The sequence below is a fragment of the Myotis daubentonii genome, chromosome 1, assembly GCF_963259705.1.
Source record: "Myotis daubentonii chromosome 1, mMyoDau2.1, whole genome shotgun sequence".
Lineage (NCBI taxonomy): Eukaryota > Metazoa > Chordata > Mammalia > Chiroptera > Vespertilionidae > Myotis > Myotis daubentonii.
This window is the reverse complement of record NC_081840.1, coordinates 32,947,051-32,969,780: the sequence shown is the minus strand read 5'-3', so window position 1 is coordinate 32,969,780 and position 22,730 is coordinate 32,947,051. Positions and strand designations below refer to the sequence as shown.

The following is a 22,730-nucleotide window of genomic DNA, read 5'->3' as shown; positions in this document are numbered from 1 at the left end:
TGTAATGTATATATAGTGCCTACCATGGCATATAGTAAATATTCAATAATTATTTCTGTGTTCTTTCCATGGAATTCCACTGCTAATAATTACATTACATTACATATGTGCGTGATAATTTATGTGAAATTGCAAGTGAAAGAGAATCAGGGAATCCTCACTATTCTATTCTGCATTTACAGTCCAGATTTAATTGCATGGTGGTTTTGTGAAGGCGGCGGCAGCAGTGGTGGTGATGTGTGTGGAGGGCAGTTTAGAATGGTTAGGGTATCTATAATAATAAAAGTGTAATATGCTAATTAGACCGGATGTCCTTCCAGGCATCCTTCTGGGATGAAGCCGGGGTTGCAGCTGCAGATGTGAGGAAGGGATCAAGGCAGCTGCCGCAGCTGCGAAGGCCTACTCTTGCACGAATTTCGTGTATCGGGCCTCTAGTCCTATATAATAAAAGGCTAATATGCAAATAGACCGAATGGCAGAATGACTGGTTGCTATGGTGCGAACTGACCACCAGGGGGAAAACACTCAACGCAGGAACTGCTCCCTGGTGGTCAGTGTTCTCCCACAGGGGGAGCACCGCTCAAGCAGAAGCCGGGATCATGGCTGGTGAGCGCAGCGGCGGTGGTGGGAACCTCTCCTGCCTCCACAGCAGTGCTAAGGATGTCTGATTGCCGGCTTAGGCCCGCTCCCCGCCAGTCAGACAGCCCCTGAGGGCTCCCAGACTGTGAGAGGGCACAGGCTGGGCTGAGGGACAACTCCCCCCCCCCCATGCACGAATTTTGTGCACCAGGCCTCTAGTCCTATCTAATAAAAGAGAAAAATGGTAATTGGCGTACGACGATACCCTTTTCATTGGCTAATCAGGGCTATATGCAAATTAACTGCCAACTATGATTGGCAGTTAACTGCCAACTATGATTGACAGTTAACTGCCAACTAAGATTGGCAGTTAACTGCCAACAAGATGGCGGTTAATTTGCATATGTAGGCACAATGCAGGGAGGCGAAAGAGAAAGCAGGAAGAAGCCCCCTGCCACTGACAGTGATCGGAAACCCAGGGGGGAGCTAAGAGCTGGGGGGCAGGGCAAAGGCGGCCCTGGGGCCGCCTTTGCCCTGCCCCCCAGCCATGGTCGGAGAATCAGGCGCCTTTGCCGCCCTGGCCAGTGATAGCAGGAAGTAGGGGTGGAGCCAGCGATGGGAGCTGGACACGGTCGAAGCTGGCAGTCCCAGGAGCTAGGGGTCCCTTGCCTGGGCCTAAAGCGAAGCCCACGATCGCAGGGCCGCTGCAGCTGCGGGTCCCCGCTGCCCGGGCCGGACACCTAGGCCAGAGGCCTCAGGCCTGGTCAAGGGGCCGATCCGGTGATTGGTGATAGGAGGGTGATGAGGGTCAACTCCTCTGGCCGAGGCATCAGGCCTGGGTGGGGGCCTAGCCGGGGGTTGGGGGGATATGATGGTCCCCTTGCCCAGGCCTGAAGCCTGGGTCAGAGGCGTCAGGCTTGGGCGGGGGGTGGAGCAAGTGATCAGAGGGAGATGGGGGTCCCCTGCCCAGGCATGATTCCTGGGCCAGAGGCCTCAGGCCTGGGCAGGGGCCAGAGCCAGTGATCGGGGGGAGATGGGGGTACCCTGTCCAAGCCTGACACCTCTGTCAGAGGCATCAGGCCTGGGCAAGGGGCCGATCCTGCGATTGGAGGGTGATGGGGGTCAACGCCTGAGGGCTCCCAGTATGTGAGAGGGGGCAGGCGCTGGGCTGAGGGACACTCCCCCCCCCCACACACACCCAGTGCACGAATTTCGTGCACCGGGCCCCTAGTTTATAATATTTGCTGTGTCCTTTTAAGACAGAAAAAGAATAAAGTCAGTTGCAGCTTGGCTTAGTTGTCTACTTATTTTCTACAATGGGAATGGCACAATAATGACTCAATCTGTAGTTAATTTACCTCAAATAGAATCAGGAGATTTGTTATGTAGTTCTTTGGGGGTATAGCCTGGAGTAGGGGATTGGAGAGAGTTGGATACTGTTGTATCCTTACAAAACATTTGTTCATTTATGGAACAAACATTCATAGGCACTGTAGTAGGCACATAGTTTAGATCTAAGCTTTTTGCTAACTTTTCACTGAAAAAGTATTTTTGCCTCAGAAGATTACTAATTTTATGATATGCTGTTTTTTTGTTTTATTTATACAATAATAATACTTTTAGAGAATTTTATATAAAGTAATTTTCATATTTTTTCACATTTAGAAATTTAGATATATGTATAAGTTGTCATTGCTGTTGGTTAGAGAAAAGATCACTTAAAGTGCCAAGATAAGAATTCTTTCTTGGAAGCTATTTTTTGTAATTACTAAAAATAAGCTAAAATGCAATATGCCTGAAAAGTTGTTTTTAAAATTTTGGCAAGTACTGTTTTTCTTAAAATTAATGTAGACTCTTTTAAGGAGACAGGTTTTGTCTCACCAAATAGACTCCTTGATGTTTTTCTTTTCTGATCTTTTTATAGAAACAGATACGATTTGCTGGACATTCTGTCCTCTTGGCAACAAATGGTGGTTCAGTAGCAAGACAAGCATCAGAGAAAGAATGTAAAAATAATAACTTATTTTCAACACTGCCTCATTTATCAGTGCTCAGGGAAGAATAAAACCTAGAACAACAAAAACAAACAAAATAAACACAATCTCTTCTTTGGACTCTACCTTTTCTTAAAGGTACTGCCATCTCCCTATTTTCATTTTGCCTTATGATTTGATGAAAACAGTAGTCAAGTTCACTCAGTGTTTCTTATTTGTTTTATCATTGATATTCTGGCTCCTATTTTCACTACTATGCTAAAGTTACTCTTGGTATTGAAATTCCCTTCACTGCAAATGCTATTCCTCACTTCTCCCCCCACATTTCAGCCCCATTCAGTCTTTATAGCCCATCTCAAATGTCATTTTTTCTTTATAAATTTAATTGAATGAACATTCAAATACCTGTCATGTTTAGCAGACTCATATCATTTGTACATTTAACTTATTTGAATTCAACTAAAGTTGAAAAAAACACCAAACTAGGGAGAAAAAATAGCAAAGACTTCTTCTCTTCCCCTAGTAAAGTGTTTTCAAAACAACATGGCTGCCAAAAGGAAGCCAACTACTTTATCTGGTTTTCCACAGAACAGTAATCTATTCCAATGCTAGGGAAAACCTATCTGAATTGGATTTATACAAAGATATTACACAGAACAATGTAAAGTATACTTCATGGACTATGTTAAGGATTTTTGAGGGGTTATTTTGAACAGTTTTTGCCTTACTCTAACTTTAGAACCTACTCTTTGTGTAAGATGTGACTTTACTACTACAGCTATGTTGAACTTGAGTCAGTCACATCATTTAGGACCTTTCTGGGTAACATTTGGATCTCTTTTGAATGTTTTAGGTGTAGAACTATCTGAGGCAGAGCTAATTAATTCCTTTTTGTCTTTATTTTTGCATTTGGGGGAGATAAATCTGTATGAATGCAATAATAGTCACAACACATAAAAGCAGGAGAAAATGCTATGGCTTTTTATTTCATGTTCACCTATATAGTTTGAGATACTTGGCTTTATTTCTTTTTAATGTACAGATCTTATTCCATTAAAATATTTTTATTGATTTTAGAGAGAGAGGAAGGGAGAGGGAGAGAAAGATAGAAACATTGATGAGAGAATTATCTACTGGCCACCTCTTGCATGGCCCCTATTGGGGATCGAGCCCGCAACTCGGACATGTGCCCCAACTGGGAATCAAACTGCTGACCTCTTGGTGCACGGGCCATTGTTCAACTATTGAGCCACATCAGCCAGGCAAACACTTGGCCTTTTGAAAGTCAGTTGTATGTGTCCACAAAGATATTGTTGCATTTAGTTTCCATCTACACTAATAAAAGAGAAAAATGGTAATTGGCGTACGACGCTACCCTTTTCATTGGCTAATCAGGGCTATATGCAAATTAACTGCCAACTAAGATTGTTAACTGCTAACAAGATGGCGGTTAATTTGCATATGTAGGCACAATGCAGGGAGGCGAAAGGGAAAGCAGGAAGAAGTCCCCTGCCACTGACAGTGATCGGAAACTCAGGGGGGAGCTAAGAGCTGGGGGCAGGGCAAAGGCGAATGATCGGAGAATGAGGTGCCTTTTCTGCCCTAGCCAGTGATAGCAGGAAGTAGGGGTGGAGCCAGCGATGGGAGCTGGTCACGGTCGAAGCTGGCAGTCCCAGGAGCTAGGTGTCCCTTGCCTGGGCCTAACGCGAAGCCCACGATCGTGGGGCTGCTGCAGCTGCGGGTCCCTGCTGCCCGGGCCGGACGCCTAGGCCAGATGCGTAGGGCCTGGGCAGGGGCGGAGCCTGCAACCGCAGGGAGCTGGGGGGCCCCACCCAGGTCTGACACCTCTGCCGGAGCCCTCAACCTGGTCAAGGGGCCGATCCGGTGATTGGTGATTGGAGGGTGATGAGGGTCAACTCCTCTGGCCGAGGCATCAGGCCTGGGCGGGGGCGGAGCCGGGGATTGGGGGGATATGATGGTCCTCTTGCCCAGGCCTGAAGCCTGGGTCAGAGGCGTCAGGCTTGGGCGGGGGGTGGAGCAAGCGATCAGAGGGAGATGGGGGTCCCCTGCCCAGGCATGATTCCTGGGCCAGAGGCCTCAGGCCTGGGTGGGGGCCAGAGCCAGTGATCGGGGGGAGATGGGGGTACCCTGTCCAAGCCTGACACCTCTGGCGGAGGCGTCAGGCCTGGGCAAGGGGCCGATCAGGCGATCGGAGGGTGTTGGGCGTCTACGCCTCTGGCCAAGGCATCAGGCCTGGGCAAGGGGCAGAGCCAGCAATCGGAGGGGGCTGGGGGCAGAACCAGTGATGGGGGGAAATGAGGATCCCCTGCCCAGGCCTGATGCCTCTGTCAGAGGCGTCAGGCCTGGGCAAGGGGCTGATCCTGCGATTGGAGGGTAATGGGGGTCAACTCCTGAGGGCTCCTAGTATGTGAGAGGGGGCAGGCTGGGCTGAGTGACACCCCCCCCCCCACACACACACACCCAGTGCACGAATTTCGTGCACCGGGCCCGTAGTATGAGCCATAATAGTTCTACTCCAATGCAAAGGAATTTATAGAAATCTTTTTTTAAACATGCAGTGTTAGGTTGTAATTATATTTGAGATGCTTTAATGATATTAATCTTTTAAAATATATATTATTTCTCATTTTCCTATAACATTTTAAGTTTCTAAATATCTTACATTTTTATTTTTGAAGTTTTTTTCTCAAGGAATAGTTTATATTGGTGTAACAATAAGAATTGCAAAACAGAATTGATGTATTATTATTATTACTATTACTATTATTTTAAATGTTTTTATTGATTTCTGAGAGAGGAAGGGGGAGGGAGAGATAGAAACATTAATGATGGGAGAGAATCATTGATCGGCTGCTTCCTGCATGCCCCCTACTGGGGATCAAGCCTGCCACCCTGGCATGTGCCCTGACTGAGAATGAAACTGTGAACTCCTGGTTTGTGGGTTGACACTCAACTATTGAGCCATATCTGCTTGGCAAGTGGATGTATTATTAAAGAGGTTATTTTTTGTCTGTGATAATTTGAAGACTAAATGGTATATGTTGTAGAGATGGGATTGCAAATACATTTATTTAATAAAGCTTTAAAGTAACTTCAGATTGCAATCAAAAGATTTTGATGACATTAGGGACAATTGATAGAAATAGTTTTGGAGACTTGGCTTGGGCAAGTGAGAGTACAACTCTTTTAGGCTATTTGACTTTTAATTTATTTAACAATAAGCTTAAGTCCAACTAAGTGGTTATATAAATTATTCTTTGATGTTTTAAAGCATAACTTACATATTTGAATGGACCTGATCATTATTGAAGAGCTAGAAAAATTTACTGCTGTTTTTAGTGTATTCAGGATGAAGCCTTGAATTCTGGAAAAGCTTGTTTTCTTTGAGAAGTAAAATTTTTTGGGAAAGTTGGTAATCTAACTATTGGGCACCATATTTTAAAAGACAAGAAATACTGGATTCCAAAATGGTGGCAGAGTAAGTAGAAGCAATATTGACACTCTCCCAGGGCCAAACTGGAAATACAACCAAAATACAGAAGAAACACCCTGAAAAATCAACTGAGGACTACCTGAAGAGAACACTGATAACCAAGGACAGAAAGTGGAGACCTCTAGAGACTGGTAGGAAGGGCAGAGGCATGAAAGGGCTGGCTGGGCTACCACAGGCAGCAGCTGAAGTCCCAGAGAGATATCTCAACTGTGGAGGGGTTCCCACTGAGAACTCTGGTGTCTAAACCCCAAGCTGGGCCCCCAAGCCCAGAGCTCCAGAACTGAGAAAGGTGCCTACATAACATATGGCTGTGAAAAGCAGCAAGGCTGCTGTCTGCCAGCGAGAGACAGCTGCATATGCAGGCACCCTCTTAGTTCGCAGTGGGAACCCCCCACACCTGAGATCTCTCTCCAGAACTTCAGCTACTGTCTGTGGGAGCCCAGCCAACCCTTTTGCACCTTCTTACCAGTCTCTATGTGGTCTCCATTTTATGTCCTTGGTTATCAGGGTTCTCTCCAGCTAGTCTTCAGTTGATTTTTCAGGGTGGTTTTTCTGTATTTTAGTTATATTTCCAGTTTGGTTCTGGGAAAGTGTCAGTGTAGCTTCCACCACCATTTTGGAATTGAGCATCTTTCCATGTTCTCATTAGTCGTTTGTATATTTTCTTTGGTAAAATGTCTATTAAAATCTTTTTCCCACTAGATAAATTTTTTTGGACTTAAAATTTTTCTTCAGTTATAACATTACTTTGTATATATTCTAGATAAAAATTCTTTTATCTTTACTTTTTAATCCTCACCTAAGGATATGTTTATTGATTTTTTGCGGGGGAGTGGGGGGTGGAGAGGGAGGGAGAGAAGGAGAGAGAGAGAGAGAGAGAGAGAGAGAGAGAGAGAGAGAGAGAGAGAGAGAGAGAGAGAGAGAGAGAGATCAGTCAGCTGCCTCTAGTCTGTGCTCAGACTGGGTATTTAACCTGCAACTTAGGTATATGCCCTGACTGGGAATTGAACCTGCAACCTTTTGGTATACAGGGCAATGCTCCACCAAACAAACAAATAGTCCAATTAAAAAATAGGCAGGAGCCCAGCCGGCGTGGCTCAGTGGTTAAGTGTTATCTTATGAACCAGGTTGTCATGGTTCAATTCCCTGTCAGGGCACGTACTCTGATTGCAGGCAGCCCTCTTTTTAACCTGTGTAGTGCACTATAGATAGATTCACTTTTTTAGAAATTGGATTACTGTGAAATAGTATAAGATTTAGCTTGCCAGTTTCATGTTTCTGTGTAACATATGAAGGTAAATTGTTAAAATAATGTTAATGAAGTTTTCCAGATATTTCACTTTTTTCTGTTTCCTGTATATTTTTCCAGGAAGATAAATGAGTAAATCAGAATATTTAAAACTCATCTTTAAAAATTGTGGTAAAATATATATAATATAAAGTTTACCATTTTAATAATTTCTAAGTATATAGTTCTTAGCAATACATGCATTCACATTGTTGTGCATTCATCACCATTGTTTATCTCCAGAGTTTTTTATCTTTTCCAACTAAAACTCTACACCCATTAAAGACTAACACCCATCTCTTGGCTCCCCTAGCCTCTGGCAACCATCATTCTACTTTCTGGCTTGATGAATTTTACTACATTAGAAATTCCACAGAATCGGAATTATACAATATTTGTCCTTTCGTCACTGGCTTATTTTACTTAGCCTCATGTCTTCAAGCTTCATTCATGTTCTAGCATGCTTCAAAAAAATTTTTAAGGCTGAATAATATTCCATTATGTATATATACCACATTTTGTTTATTAGTTCATCTATCAATAGTATCCATTAAGCCTGCTCTTCCATGGGTAGCTTCTACCTTTTGGCTATTCTGAATAATGCTGCTATGAACATGAGTGTACAGATACCTGTTTGAGGTCCTACTTTCATTACTTTTGTAGAAGTAGAATTTTTGGCTCATGTAAATCACATGGCAATGACTATTTGTTAATTATGTGATGTGGATTTCAGTAATATAATGAATTGTACCCATGGAATAGCAGACATAATGGGTACTATTTTTAATGTAAGGAAGTTAGTCCATTTTTAAAAATGATTCAATTAAGTATTAATATGAAAATAATATTAAGAGGTATTCTTTCCTTCATTTTTCTAACAGAGTCAGCATATTTCATTAGCGCCTATTCAAAAGCTTGAAGAAGCTCTATATGAATACCAGCCATTGCAAGTAGAGACATGTGGACCACAAGTTCCTGAGTTTGAGATGCTAGGAAGACTTGGGTAAGTGCCCAAAAGAACTTCTCATTGAGTAGCTGATGATTAGTGCTTTGTTTTTACCATTTTGAGCTGACACTTTAATGTTATTAAATTTGAATTTATGGAATTTTATACTCTTTTATAAAAAAGAACTAGAGGCCTGGTGCACAAAAATTTGTGCGAGAGTAGGCCTTTCTTCCTCCCACCCCCACCACCCCCACTCCCGGCTGCCGGCACTGGCTTCCCTCCAGCACCTGGGACCCGGGCTTTCCTCCTCTGGCCACTGGCAGGCACCCAGGACCTGGGCTGGCTTCCCCCAGGCTGCATGCAGGCACCTGGGACCCGGGCTGGCTTCCCTCCAGCTGCCCACAGGCACCTGGGACCCGGGCTGTCTTCCCTCCGGCTCTGTCTTTGTCAGGAAGGATGTCTGGTCTAATTAGCATATTACCCTCTTATTATTATAGATGGTGCTTTGCCCGGCTGGTGTGGCTCAATTTTTGAGCATCTACCTATGAACCAGGAGGTCACAGTTTGATTCCTGGTGAGGGCACATGCCCAGGTTGTGGGCTCAATCCCCAGTGTGGGGCATGCAGGAGGCAGCAGATCAATGATTCTCTCTCATCATTGATGTTTCTGTCTCTCTCTCCTTCTCCCTTCCTCTCTGAAATCAATAAAAAAAAAGGAATGGTGCTTAATACTAAGTTAATAAATTTTTTTGATGATTTCGTTAGTTATTTTTTGAGATTGAGATTGGATTGTATTAGTTCCTTTTTAAGGCTTTCCTTGGCAGCCTTACTAAAGTAGCTGTTCATTTTCAACTCACTGCATATTTTTTAGAAAGAGGGGTTTAATTTAGTCAGTAGTAAGCCAGTAAAAATAAGACAGTTGAGCTCCTTACCATGAAAAAGAGTAGATTTACTCACTGTCTGCTGTATGAAACAGTATTATGAGAAATGAGCCACAAAATATATTTTGTGAAAAGATATATTGTAGAGCTAGCCAGTGGTTCAAAAGTTATATGCATCCATTTTGAAAATGAATGTGGGATTGTGTCTTTTGTGAGGTTTAGAGATGATCACAGTCTTTCTCAGGGGTACGGGTAGGTATTTGTATACAGGCACAGACTTTGTTGGATGGAGCAAGTCTATTTTGTTGTGATGTTTCAACATAGATTATTGAATGAAAAGATGATCCAGAATTAGTTGTTTTCTAACAAAATAAAGTAATGTAAAGTTATAATGTGAATAGAAAATAAATGTTACTATGAAACCAAGTAACTAAAAAAAGATCCTAACAGCAAAAACAAGATAGATGAAATAGATAAAATCAATATGGTCTTCAAAATCAAAACCAAAGTCTTGAAGATGATGCATGGTATTTTGCATATGAACACGGAGGCTCCAAGGTCAAAGTACTATTAAAATGATGGATAATTTACTTATTTGCGACTTGGTAGATCTTATGTTTTCTTTAGTTCTGTGTTCTCTTAATGTCCTATGATCTCCCAGCATGAAGCCAGGGGAATGTGAAACAAAATCTAAAACGCCATTTGAGTTTGAGATAACAAATTCATCAAAAAATTGGCCTAAAGGAGACAGACAATATAAGGTTGTATGATGTAAAAAGTTATAAGTGAAATAGACATTGATATCTTATCTCTTAAAATCTCTACTTTTCTGCATGTGAAAATAAGTATTTAAAATAGTACTCCTCTGTTACAAGCTGATTTTCCAATAATTTTTTTTATCAAAATTACATTTGAAAGATAATAGAAATTGCCTTGCATAATAACAATGCACAAGTAAAATGTATGATAACAATTCATACAAAGGTTAGGAAGAGGGGTAAAAAAAACTCTGCTATTGAAATGTTCTTATACTATGTGTGAAGTGATGTAATAGTATCTGGAGATAGACTGTAATAAGTTAAAGATGTTTAAACCCTAGAACAACTACTAAAAATGTAAAACAAAGTGAGATAGTCAATAATTCAGTATCAGAGAAAATAATAAAATCATAGAAATACTCCATTAATGAAATGGAGGGCAGGAAAGGGTGGGCAAAAAATAAATGGGACAATTAGGAAACAAATAGTATGGTGGTAGATTTAATATTAATTATGTCAGTAATCACATTAAATGCACATGTTTTGAACAAACACCATCCAATAAACCTTTCTGAAGTGATGGAGATATTCTGTCCTCTCAGCATGGTTATGGCCAAAGGCTATGGATGTATGCAAGCTTGACCTTATACTAATTGTCCGACCCTGCAGTCCTAGGTAGCTGAGGGATGTGGGCTGCTGGGGGTGCAGCAAGTTTTGCCAAAACAAGGCTTGATAGAGTTCACCCCTGGCTGTGCTGGACACGGTTTAGAATTCAGTATGATTTAAATAAACACATGGCTTGTGGCTATCATATTGGATAGCACAGGATCTAAGTACTCCAAATAATAGGCAGAATTTGCCAGATTAGATTTTAAAAAGCAATATTATTTGAAGCCATAGGCTTTCTTACTTTTTTTCCTATTATTCTAGATCTAAGAATGCATACTATAATTTACCTACTATAATTTTCAGAAATATTTAGAGAGAGATTGGAGAAGTTGCCCTATGAAGTGACTTTTCAGAGAATGATTTGGTATCCTCAAAGGTGCTGCTCTTAAGGCACAAGGAATATTAACTTCAGTTGATTAAAGGTGTAATTGTTACATACCTGTCCCACGAGTTAGTCCACATCTTTGCTAGAAGATTGTATCTAATAAGCCCCAGTTATCCCTTTACAGCCAGTTCTCCCCCTCTAGCTTATATCTTCTTTCTTTTTCTATTCCATTTTATATTATGTTATTCTACAGAGGGAACAAGTTTAATTTCTTTAGAGGCAAATAGAAAATAAATTACCTTATTTCCATTTTCTTATATCTGCTCTGAAATCTTTATGGCATGAAGTTAAGAATAATACACTTGTACTTTCACTTTAGTTGGTGCAAAACGTGGATGCAAGCACTTTCAAAATAATTTTAATTATATAATTTTGGGAGCGGGTGACATAAGGTCTTGGGAGAATGCCTCCTAAAATCTATGTTTTTGTCCTCATGTATAACTTTGATAAAGGATGAAATCAAAAGTATATTGCTTTGAGGTTTTAGGTGGTTTTTACTGAGATCTTTCCTAAAGTTAGTTAAACTTGAGCAGTAGATGAAGACTAAATGAGAATCTCTCATTCAGGAGGGTATTATGAATATATAGTTATAGTTAAGATTGCACTGGCAGTACTTTTTGGATTTGCTGAAGGCAATATGTAAACATGTTTTATTAATTCTGTGCCAGTGGGAACAAGCATTGGGAAAACTTAACTGCTAATTGAAATTCCCCAGACTATGACTTTAGTGGTTAGTAAAGTCTCATTGATTGGCACCATGAGACTGTCTTTGTAATCATCAACAGGCTTTCTAGTGAATATTTTACTACCTTCCACCCAAAGAAGAATTATTTCCTTAACTGATATAAGTTATAAGCATTTATCAATTTCATTCATCAATTTCAAAATTATTTAATCAGCTATCACTGTTATTTTAAATAGATATGTGCTTTATTTAACATGAGCTGTTCATTTGTGAGCATATTATAGAAATAAGGAAAAACTTGTTTTATAAGATAAAATATGATCTTTAAGCAGGATGTATATTTTTCAGTTATCTTTTAAAAAAATCTTTATTGTTGAAAGTATTACAAATGTCCCCCATTCTTTCCCTATTGCTCCCCTCCACCTGGTTCTCACCCCGCCCCATGCCTCCACCACCCTATTATCTGTGTCTATGGGTAAGGCATATATGCATATAAGATCTTTGGTTAGTCTCTTCCCACCCCCACCCCTTCCCTCTCAGATTCCTCAGTCTGTTCCATGTTTCCATGTCTCTGATTCTATTTTATTCATCAGTTTATTTGTTCATTAAATTTCTTGTTCACGTATTTTGATTTTTAGATTCAATTGTTGATAGATATGTATTTATTGCTATTTTGTTCATATTTTTTTGTCTTTTTCCTCCTCCTCCTCCTCCTCCTCCTCCTCCTCCTCCTCAACCTCCTCCTCCCCCTCCTCCTCCTCCTCCTCCTCCTCCTCCTCAACCTCCTCCTCCCCCTTTGCTTTGCTTTGCTGTTTTTAAGATTCTCTCTTTGTCTTTAACCCTTGCCATTTTAATTATGATGTGACTTGGTGTGGGCTTCTTTGGGTTCCTGTTGTTTGAGGTTCTCTGTGTTTCCTGGGCTTGTATATCTATTTCTTTCACCAGGTAAGGGAAATTTTTCTGTCATTATTTCTTCAAATAGGTTTTCAGTATCTTGCTGTCTCTCTTCTGGCACCCCCATGATGCAAATGTTGGTACACTTGAAGTTGTCCCAGGGCCTCCTTATACTATCTTCATATTTTTGGATTCTTTTTTTTTTTTTTTTTTTTGCTCTTCTGATTGGGTATATTTTTGCTTCCTCACATTCCAAATTGCTGATTGAATTCTCAGCATCCTCTACTCTACTGTTGATTCCCTGTAAATTATTCTTCATTTCAGTTAGTGTATCCTTCATTTCTGGCTGGTCCTTTTTCATATCTTTGAAATTCTCACTAAGATCTTTGAAAGTCAAAGTCCCTTGAAGCTCTCATTAAGATCCTTGAACAACCTAATAATCATTGTTTTGAACTCTGTATCTAGTAGTTTGCTTTCTTCCATTTCTTACACTTGTGACATTTTCTTTGTCTCCTCGTTTTGGCTGCTTCCCTGTATTTGTTTCTATGTATTAAGTAGAGCTGCTATGTCTTCTGGAATTGGTAGAGTGGCCTTGTGTAGTGGGTGTCTTGTAAGGCGCAGTGGCTCAGCCTCCCCAGTCACCTGAGCTGGGCACTCTAGGTATGTCCCTGTGTGCACTCTTGTTGTAGTTGAACCTTGATTGCTGTTGGCATCACTGGGAGGAATGGACCTCCAGGCCGATTGGCTGTGAAGACCAGCTGTGACTACAGTGGGAGAGCTGCTGTGCAAGAAATGCCCCTGTGAAGCAGGACTTGCTTCAAAGGGGCTTTGGTGCTCACTGAGTCTGCCCCTTGAGTGTGTCGCTTGTGGATGTGTAGAGTTGTAATCTGGCATGGTCTGAAGCTGTCCACTGGGTGCACTGGCTCTGGAGTCTCCCCAAAAGTGCAAAGTCAGCTACTGCCTGGGGCCACCCGAAAGGAGCTACAGAGGATCAGTAGATGGCTGCTATTTGTATTGGGCTAGGAAGTGCCCAGGTGAAGCCCAAGTATGAAGCAAGGCAGGCTGGTTCTAGTGCCAGGTCTTGGGATAGGTTTGGGGCACGCTGATGCCAGCTGCTGCTTGTAATGTTACAAAATTTTCATTATGTTTTCTATCTGGTTCTTGCTTAAATATACTTTTATTTTGTATCAAGCTGCTTTACTGAGCTCTAATAATTTCGATTGTTCTATTAGGTGAATATCTGGAGTTTTATTTGAAAGTCAGTCATCTGAAAAAATGAATTTTTTCTTTTAAAAGCTTTATCTCTAAGTTCAGTTTCATATTTTATTACATTTGGCTAGAGCTTTTTGATCTGGTGTTGCATAATTCTGGTAATCGCCATTTTTTTTGTTTCTGATTTTGAGTGTGTGTGAATGCTTTGAGTGTTTCATCATTATCATGTTGACTGTTAAGTGATGATTTTGTTTGTTTGTTTGTTTACTCATACTGAAGACATTTCTGTTTTTTGTGGTCAAGGTCTTTACCTGTTGACTGATTATAATGGATTGCCTAAGAATGAAGAAAAGGTGTTTGCTTTGTTTTATGCTTGTTTTGTTTTGATGCTGTCTAATTAGGTTTAGTTAGTTTTTTAGAAAAATCAAAGAACATGGAAAAATACAAATATCACAAAAATGATTGCAGTTTGTGTGTGTTTATAATATATAACATATATTACACTTTGTTTTAATTATGAGGGTATTACTAAGTTAACTCTTTTTTGCTGGCCATGACAGCAGAATGTCTTTAGTATCTGTTTTTTTGGGGGGTTTTTTGGGCATTGAATTAGAAATCAACTCACACATCTAACATGAACTTCTTGCTTAAAGTTTGAGTTTGGCTGTAGTCTGGTAAGTTTTACATCTTTTTTATGCAATCATGGAAAAAATTATGTTTCTGCTTGAAGCAGTTGTCAAACAAGCTTCTTTCATCGACAGTCAGACACAGGGCAGCTGAATGAGGCTGTTTAGTCTAGAGTAAATGCTCACGAGATTACAAAGTCACTAAGGAAATGTAATTATGCAGCTGATTCCAGAATAGTCTTTCGTAGTAAGGACTTTAAGAGTATTAAATCACAATATTAATTTAAAAATACATATATTTTCCAAAATTAAGCTCAGAAAGAAAAGCAGCACCAAATAAACCAAATTATTATCATGAAATATAGTTTTAATTCAGATTTTTTAGGACCCTAAAACAGCAAGTTCAGTTTGTTATTGGAATTTGGTCAATTCCTTCCAAATCACTGTAAAATTCAATAGCCCCGTATTTCAGTATATATTGGAAAATGAAATCTCATAGTATTTACCTCATGTTAATTGAGAAAATAATTGGTATTTAGCACTTCCTTTACTTTTGTTATTCATATGATTATCAGGCACTTCCTGTGCCAGTTTCTTTTTCTTCTAGCTGCTGAGAAAATAGCAGTGAGCCAAAACAGAGAAAACAAACACCAACTGTCATTAAGTTTACGTTCTTCTGGGGTGAAACCAACAATAAAAATACATGAATGAATCTGTTAGGTAGTAATGAGTACTTTGAAGACAAATACAGCAGTATACAGGGAAATATAGTGATTGCAGTAGAGTGCTATTTTTGTAAAGGTAGTGGTGGAATCTTTTGTAGGATGATATTTGAACCGAAATTAATTAAGCAAAGAAGCTAATCATGTGATATCACCGGGACAGTCAGAAGGAACTGTTAAGTGCAAAGGCCCTGAGGTGGGAATGTGTGAGGAAGAGAAAGCAGGCCAATGTTAGAAGCAGAGTGAATTGGGAAATGGTAGGAAAGGAGGTCAGAGAGGTAGCAGGTTTTTATGTAGGAGGCGGGCCGAGCCCAATTAAATCATGTCCAGTTTTTTAGATGATGGTCAAGACTTGGGTTTTTACTTTGATGGGAAGTCATAGGAGAATTTTGAACTTAGGTGTATTATTTAACTTAGAAAGATCGTTACAGGAGAATTGATGGTGGGATGAAAGCAAGAAAAGTTGCAGCAGTCCTGGTTAAGGTGGTAGTGGCTTATAATACTAAGCTAGGGCTAAGCAGTAGATTTCAAGTAAACAGTGATAGCCCAGTGATTGTAAAGGTGAAGAAATAGAACTTAAATTCTTGGAGCACTTAAGTTCTTGAAAGTTTGTGTTTAAAGCTTTCAACTGGAGGACATCTGAAAACTGCTAGAATTAATCCTAAAGAAACAAAGACATGAACAGTATTAAAATTTCTGGAATTTATTGTGAATACATGTTTATGAAACTGTCAAACTCATCCTTATTATTAAGATACTAGAGGCCCGATGCACGAAATTTGTGCACTGGGGGCAGGGGGAGTCCCTCAGCCCAGCCTGTGCCCTCTCGCAGTCTGGGAGCCTTCAGGGGAGCCCTCTTGCAGTCTGAGAGCCTCCCATAGGGAGTGGGCCTAAGCCGGCAGTCAGACACCCTTAGCACTGCCACGGAGGCAGGAGAGGCTCCCACAGGACACCTCTGCTGCATGACCCCGGCTTCTGGCTGAGCGGTGCTCCCCATGTGGGAGTGCACTGACCACTAGGGGGCAGCTCCTGCATTGAGCATCTGCCCCTGGTGGTCAGTGCGTGTCATAGTGACCGGTTGTTCTGCCATTCGGTTGATTTTCATATTATCCTTTTATTTTTTACTATATAGGATTTCCTAGTTGCCCTGGCTGGGAGGCTCGGTTGGAGCGTTGTCTGGGACACCAAAAGGTTGCTGGTTCCATTCCCAGTCAGGGCACATACCTAGGTTGTGGGTTCAATCCCCCGTCAGGGCACCTCTGGAAGGCAACCAATCAATGTTTCTCTCTGACATCAGTGTATGTGCACCTCATACCATTGCAATAACCTGGTTATTATTTAACAGGAAAGGAGTGAAAGGGGAGACCAAATAGTATAGGCATGCCATTTTTTCAGCTTTGCCAAAAAGCTACATGTAATACTCCAAGTCTGTCCCCCACTGATTTATGGGGGAAGGGACTAGACAAAGGCAATTTAGACGCATGCCAAGTAAGGTCTAAGTGACTTGGGAGACTGATTGCCCGCCAGTCACACCTGGAAACAAGTAATTGGCCAGGATGGGCATGACCATTGCAAGCTCAAAACATAAATATTTAAATTACTAGACAACGAATTGAGCTCTCTGTCTCTCTCTCTGTCTCTGTTCTCTCTCTCTCTCTCTCTCTCTCTCTCTCTCTCTCTCTCTCTCTCTCTCTCACACACACACACACACACACACACACACACACACACACACACACACACGTGCGCGCAAATGTGCTCCAATGCTCCCATGCCCACATGCTGCATGGCCATGTTGGGCTTCACACATGGACTGATAGACTTTAATCTGGCCTAATCTGAACCACAACGGCTGCAACATGGAACAGAAACTCTGGACACTGGCTCTCTTTCTGGTTCTGCCAAACTCCCAACTGCCCCTTTTTCAGGACTGATTTGGGGGAAATGGGACATTGCAACTCAAGGGATGTAACTGTACGCCAATAAAATATTCTATCACCTCTCTTACTCCTTAAGGGCTTCTGAAAATTATTTCAGCCCCATTCCAAGAACTCCACAAATAGTGGAGGATTCCCACTCATTTACCCCTCTAGCAGCCCACCTACCTGCCTTTAGTACTTACACACTTAAAAACTGTAGCAAGTAAATTATGGTACAAAAACATCATAAAAAATAAAAAAAAATGTTGATGTGTTCTTTTAGCAAAATTAGTCCAAGTTCTTGTCTCATGTTTTTGTGGAGTGGAATCCATCCTGTTTAATGACAGACTGGATGAGAATATAGTATTTCCTTTCTGCCCTTAAAAATTCACATGAGTGATTGCCAGTGGGCATCGGGTCTGTTTTGGGGTGGTGAAAACGTTCTAAAATTGGTTGCACAACTCCATAAATTTACTAAAAATCATTGAATTGTACACTTAAGAATATATAGAATATATTGGTAACTCACTGATTTTTGAGTTTGGGAAAATTCACCCAAGATATTGTCATAGCCTCTTAAAGAGATGATGCCAAAAAAAAAAAAAAAAGATGCAATAATTTGAGCAGTGCAGTAAAAAACACCCAGAATTGACATAGTTTTGATTTATTTAACTATTACATCATTCTTCATGTGATTTAATCATTCTTTTGCTTATTATTCTTAGTGGTTTTTAAGCATTGTAGAGAATAAATGAAATAGGATGATAAAACAATCATGTTTCAAGCTATAGTAAAAATAAGGTCACTAAGATCTCACAATCTAAATTACCTACATGGTAATTTAATTGTGGCAATATAGAATAATTTTATTCTATTTTTAAACAGTTTTACAATAAATGGCACATATTTCAAATGCATGGTTTGATGTATGTGTACATACAATTATGACATCTTCATAATCAAGGTAATGAACATACCATCAGTTCCAAAAGTTTGCTAGTGTCACTTGTTAATTTCTCCTTCACACCTCTCAGACCTCCACCAAAAAACTACTCATATGCTTTCTATAACTATAGATTAGTTTTCATTTTTCAGAATTTTAGGTTCCTTCGCTGTGGCACTTTCTCAGACTTTCCTAAGATTTGCCAACATTTTGTGTGGGATTATTGAATCAATAGATCAATTTGGAAAGAATTGGTTCTGTTTTAAAAAGAATCTTCTGATTCTTGAACAAGGTATATTTTCCCATTTATTTAGGTCTTCTTTAATTTCGTTCAGCAATGTATAGTTTTAGTGTACAGGTTTTGTATATAATTTATCAGATGTATCCCTAAGTATTTTATACAATGTTACTATTAAATGGTTTAAAATATTTTTATTTATGATTGCTTATTTCTGGAATGAGGAGATAGTTAAATTTTATATATTGATCTTATAGCCTGCAACCTTGCAAAATTCATTTGTTCTAATAATCTTTTGTAGACTCATATAAATAATCATGTCATCTGCAAATGCTCTCTTATTAAAGGGTGTCCCAAAATTCACGCAAGAAGTAATTTTGATAGAAAACACAGGTTTATAATTAAAATTGTAAATTTTTTTATTGATTCATAAAGTATACAGCATAGGGTTATGTATGGAATAGCGTATCGGGTAAATGGCCTCAACGGCTTTGCTGGCACATACGCACTCTTTTGTTATTGCCTGAGCAGCTGTATTTTCGAAGAAGAATGGTCCGATGATGCCTCCAGCCCAAAATCCGCACCAAACAGTGACACGGTGTGGATGCATTTGTTTCTCAACAATCACTCGTGGATTTTCTGAGCCCAAAATGCGACAATTTTGTCGATTAACCAAGCCATCAAGATGAAAATGAGCCTCATCGAAATTCAGCCACATTTATGCAAAACAGTCATGGAAAATTTCAACAAAAGAGTGCGTATGTGCCAGCAAAGCCGTGGAGGCCATTTACCCGATATGCTATTCCATACATAACCCTATACTATATACTTTATGAATCAATAAAAAATTTACAATTTTTAATTATAAACCTGTGTTTTCTATCAAAATTACTTCTTGCGTGAATTTTGGGACATCCTTTAGTAATACTATAAACTTGAGGCTTGTCACAGCCTCTTCATTTCTTCAGCTCTTTATCACTATGAAATGATCCTCTTTATTTATTTGTTAATCCTCACCCAAGGATATTTTTGCCATTGGAGAGAGAGAGAGAGAGAGAGAGAGAAAGAGAGAGAGAGAAGATGTGAGAGAGAGACATTGATTGGTTGCCTCTTGCACCTGCCCCAACTGAGCTGGAGATGGAACCTGCAGCCCAGGAACTGAATCCTGATCCTTCAGTGCTTGGGCTGACCCTCTAACCACTGAAGAAACCACCAAGGCTAAAACAATCCTCTTTATTCCTGGTAATATTCTTTGCTGTGAAATCCAATTACTTTGGTATTAAAATAGCTATTTCAACTTCCTTTTGACTAGTATTAACATGGTTTGTTATTTATGTTAAAATATAATGGGCTTTACTTGTTATTTTTAAATGAATGATACTTGACCCTTGAACAGTGTGGGAGTTCGGTGCACTTACCCCCCCTCCCCCGTGCAGTTGAAAGTATGTGTATAACTTTTGACTCCCCTCAAACTTAACTATTAATAGCCTACTATTGACTTGGAAGCTTTACTGATAATATAAAGAGTCTATTAACACATATTTTTTATGTTAAATGTATTACATAACTATTCTTACAATAAAGTAAGCTAGAAAAGCATTTTATTAAGAAAATCATAAGGGCCTTAGCCAGTTTGGCTCAGTGGATAGAGCATTGGCCTGTGGACCAAAGGGTCCCAGGTTACATCTGGTCAAAGGCATGTACCTTGGTTGTAGGCTCCTTCCCCACCTGGGCCCTGGTTGGGGCCCCTACAGGAGGCAACCAACCAACGTGTTTCTCTCACATCGATGTTTCTCTGTCTTTCCCTTTCTCTTCCAATCTCCCCCCAAAAAACCAAAAACCAAAAAACAAATAATCAATGGAAACATATCCTCCTCAGGTGAGGATTAACAACAATAACAAAAAATCATAAGAACAGAAAATACATTTATAATATTTATTGAAAAAAATTCACATATAAGTGAATCCATGTGGTTCAAACCTGTGTTCTTCAAGGGCCAACTATAATAAATATTTTTCAAATTTTTAGCTTTAATTAATATGGAAAATATAGGTAAACACCTAAACAAAACCTTTTTGTGAGTCCTCAGTAACTTTTAAGAGTGTAAAGAGGTCATAAAGCCCAAAAGTTTGGGAATTGCTAATGTGCTATATTTTTTCATTAGATATGCAGCTTTTGTAGCAATCTGCTTATTCATCCATTTATCAGGTGTTTATTAAGTCCAATTTATTTTTAGGAAATAAATGTTTATAACACATGGTTTTGACCATCAAAGAATTCTTGATATAGATTCGAGGGTTATGATGGTGTGTAAATAAATAGGATATAATGCAATGTGATATATAGCTCCCATAGTCTCACTGCATCAAACATACTGTAAAACAGCAGAGATTTTAGTATTAAACATATCTGGCTTCAATTCAAGCCATGTTCCTTTGCTATGAGAACTTATCTTCTCCGAACCTCACTTTTCTATTTGTAAGATGGAGATAATAATAGAATGTATCTCTCAGGATTATTTTGATTATATAAATTAATTTATTTTTCTTAGGGCATAGTACTTTTTATGCTCAGAAGAGTTCAATAAATGTTAATTGTTATTATTTTAATAGTAAAGAAGGTTTTAGAGGTAGAGGTCAAATCTGGCTTTAGAGGCAAGAGAATAGTTCATACAGGTGGACATTGTTGAGTGAGTCTAATTTTGATTGACCAATAATGGGAACTAGATACTATAGATTAAAGGCATGCCCCTATAGGAGTTGGGATTATATACTGTCTGTACCTGATGAAAAATCAGTGTGATTGATGAATATCACCAGGATAAATTACCAATAGAAATAATGTCATCTATTCCTGTTAATTTATCAACTTAAGATGTAATAATACCAAACTATTTAAAAGTTATCACATTAATCTTTAACTGTAGGGATTAAGAGAACATACTCTGGAGCTTGTCTTCTTAGGCTTAAATATTGGGTTTTTCATTAACTAGTTTTAATACTCTGGGAAGTTTACTACTGTCTCCGTGTCTTAGATTCCTCATTTTCAGTTTGTAGATAATATTAGTGTCTATCTCATAGTTATGAGCATTAAAAAGTTAATAAATAATGTACCGTTAGAATAATATCTGACACATGGTAAGTACTATATACATGTTAGCTATTTGAGTGACAAATGCTACCATTGGAGTTAACATTTGTTACTGGAAATATGGCCCTGGCTGGTTTGGCTCTGGATAGAGCGTCAGCCTGCGGACTGAAGGGTCCCGGGTTCGATTCTATCAAGGGCACATGCCCGGGTTGTGGGCTTGATCCCCAGTAGGGGGTGTGTAGGAGGCAGCTGATCAATGATTCTCTCATCATTGATGCTTCTATCTCTCTCTTCCTCTCCCTTCCTCTCTGAAATCAATAAAAAATACGTCAAAAAAAATACTGCTAATATGTAGTGAGCTCCATAAATATTGAATTTTATAGAATTTTTAAAGCCTAATTTCATCTTAAATTTGTTGATTGGTTTTGTTTGTCTTATCATTGTGACATCATAATCTCATAATTTCTCATGATCATAATCTCATCCTAATTTCTCATTATTAAGTTTCATTTTCAGGCCAAAGTTACTTTAATATAAAAACAATGTCTAATTATGGATCATTTAATTGTCCTAGAGTGATCTGTATTAGTTTGATTCTTTTTCGAAATTGTTTTATTTTTAATCTAGGCACTGTTTCTATTTCTATAATCTCTATTTTCATTAAATGTTATGATTTTCAAAAAGCATATTAAGAATAATAATACCCTGTAGTTTGTTTCCTATCCAAATATCAACATAAATAATTTGCACATATCATGCCAAGCAGAATTATTTCCTAGTCAGTGTTCTATAACATAAAGTAGTAATCAAGGAATGCTTGTTAAATGCTTAAACAGATAAGGAAGAAGTGAGATGGGTATGCTTGTAGGTCTTCATCATTTATCTTTTGCTTATAATTGTTGGTAAAGAATGCTTAATTGAAAATGTTAAATGTTTTAGAGGCAGTTTCGAGTCTTGTAAATAATGATTTTAGTAATAAAATGTAGAACACAAATTAATCACTTAAAGATTTGTATTCTCATTGGGGGTAACATGTTCATGCTTGCATGAAGTGAGGGTCTTTAAAGACATCGGCAAGAAGAGTCTCTTTTAATTAGATGTTGGCTAGCCTGCCAATTGAAGGTACTGTAAAGGTATAATCACTAATTAATTCTTAATTTTTTTTGCCAAGAACTCAGGAATCACAGGCTAGGGTTATGGTAACTATTTGGCAGTGTGCAATGAAAGATTCATGTTCTCTTAAACACCACTTGCAAGTAGAGATAACTTTATTTTCCTTAGGTATGTAGAAATTGTATCTCCATTTAAAGGGACTGAAGTTTTTTAAAAAAGAAAAACAATCTGGAGATTGAGCTATTAGGAAATTATTAGACATTGGAGGCCAGGT

The 22,730-nt window shown here is 39.2% G+C and overlaps 1 protein-coding gene across 2 annotated transcripts in view; it reads left to right on the top strand.

Annotated features, from left to right (window-relative positions):
- MNAT1 (MNAT1 component of CDK activating kinase) overlaps positions 1–22,730 on the top strand; it is a 214,358-nt gene that overhangs the window by 140,455 nt on the left and 51,173 nt on the right. For both annotated transcript variants that reach the window (XM_059694827.1, XM_059694834.1), the window contains exon 7: positions 8,257–8,378. In XM_059694827.1, the coding sequence (XP_059550810.1) occupies positions 8,257–8,378 (122 nt within the window). The remainder of the gene's footprint in view (positions 1–8,256; positions 8,379–22,730) is intronic.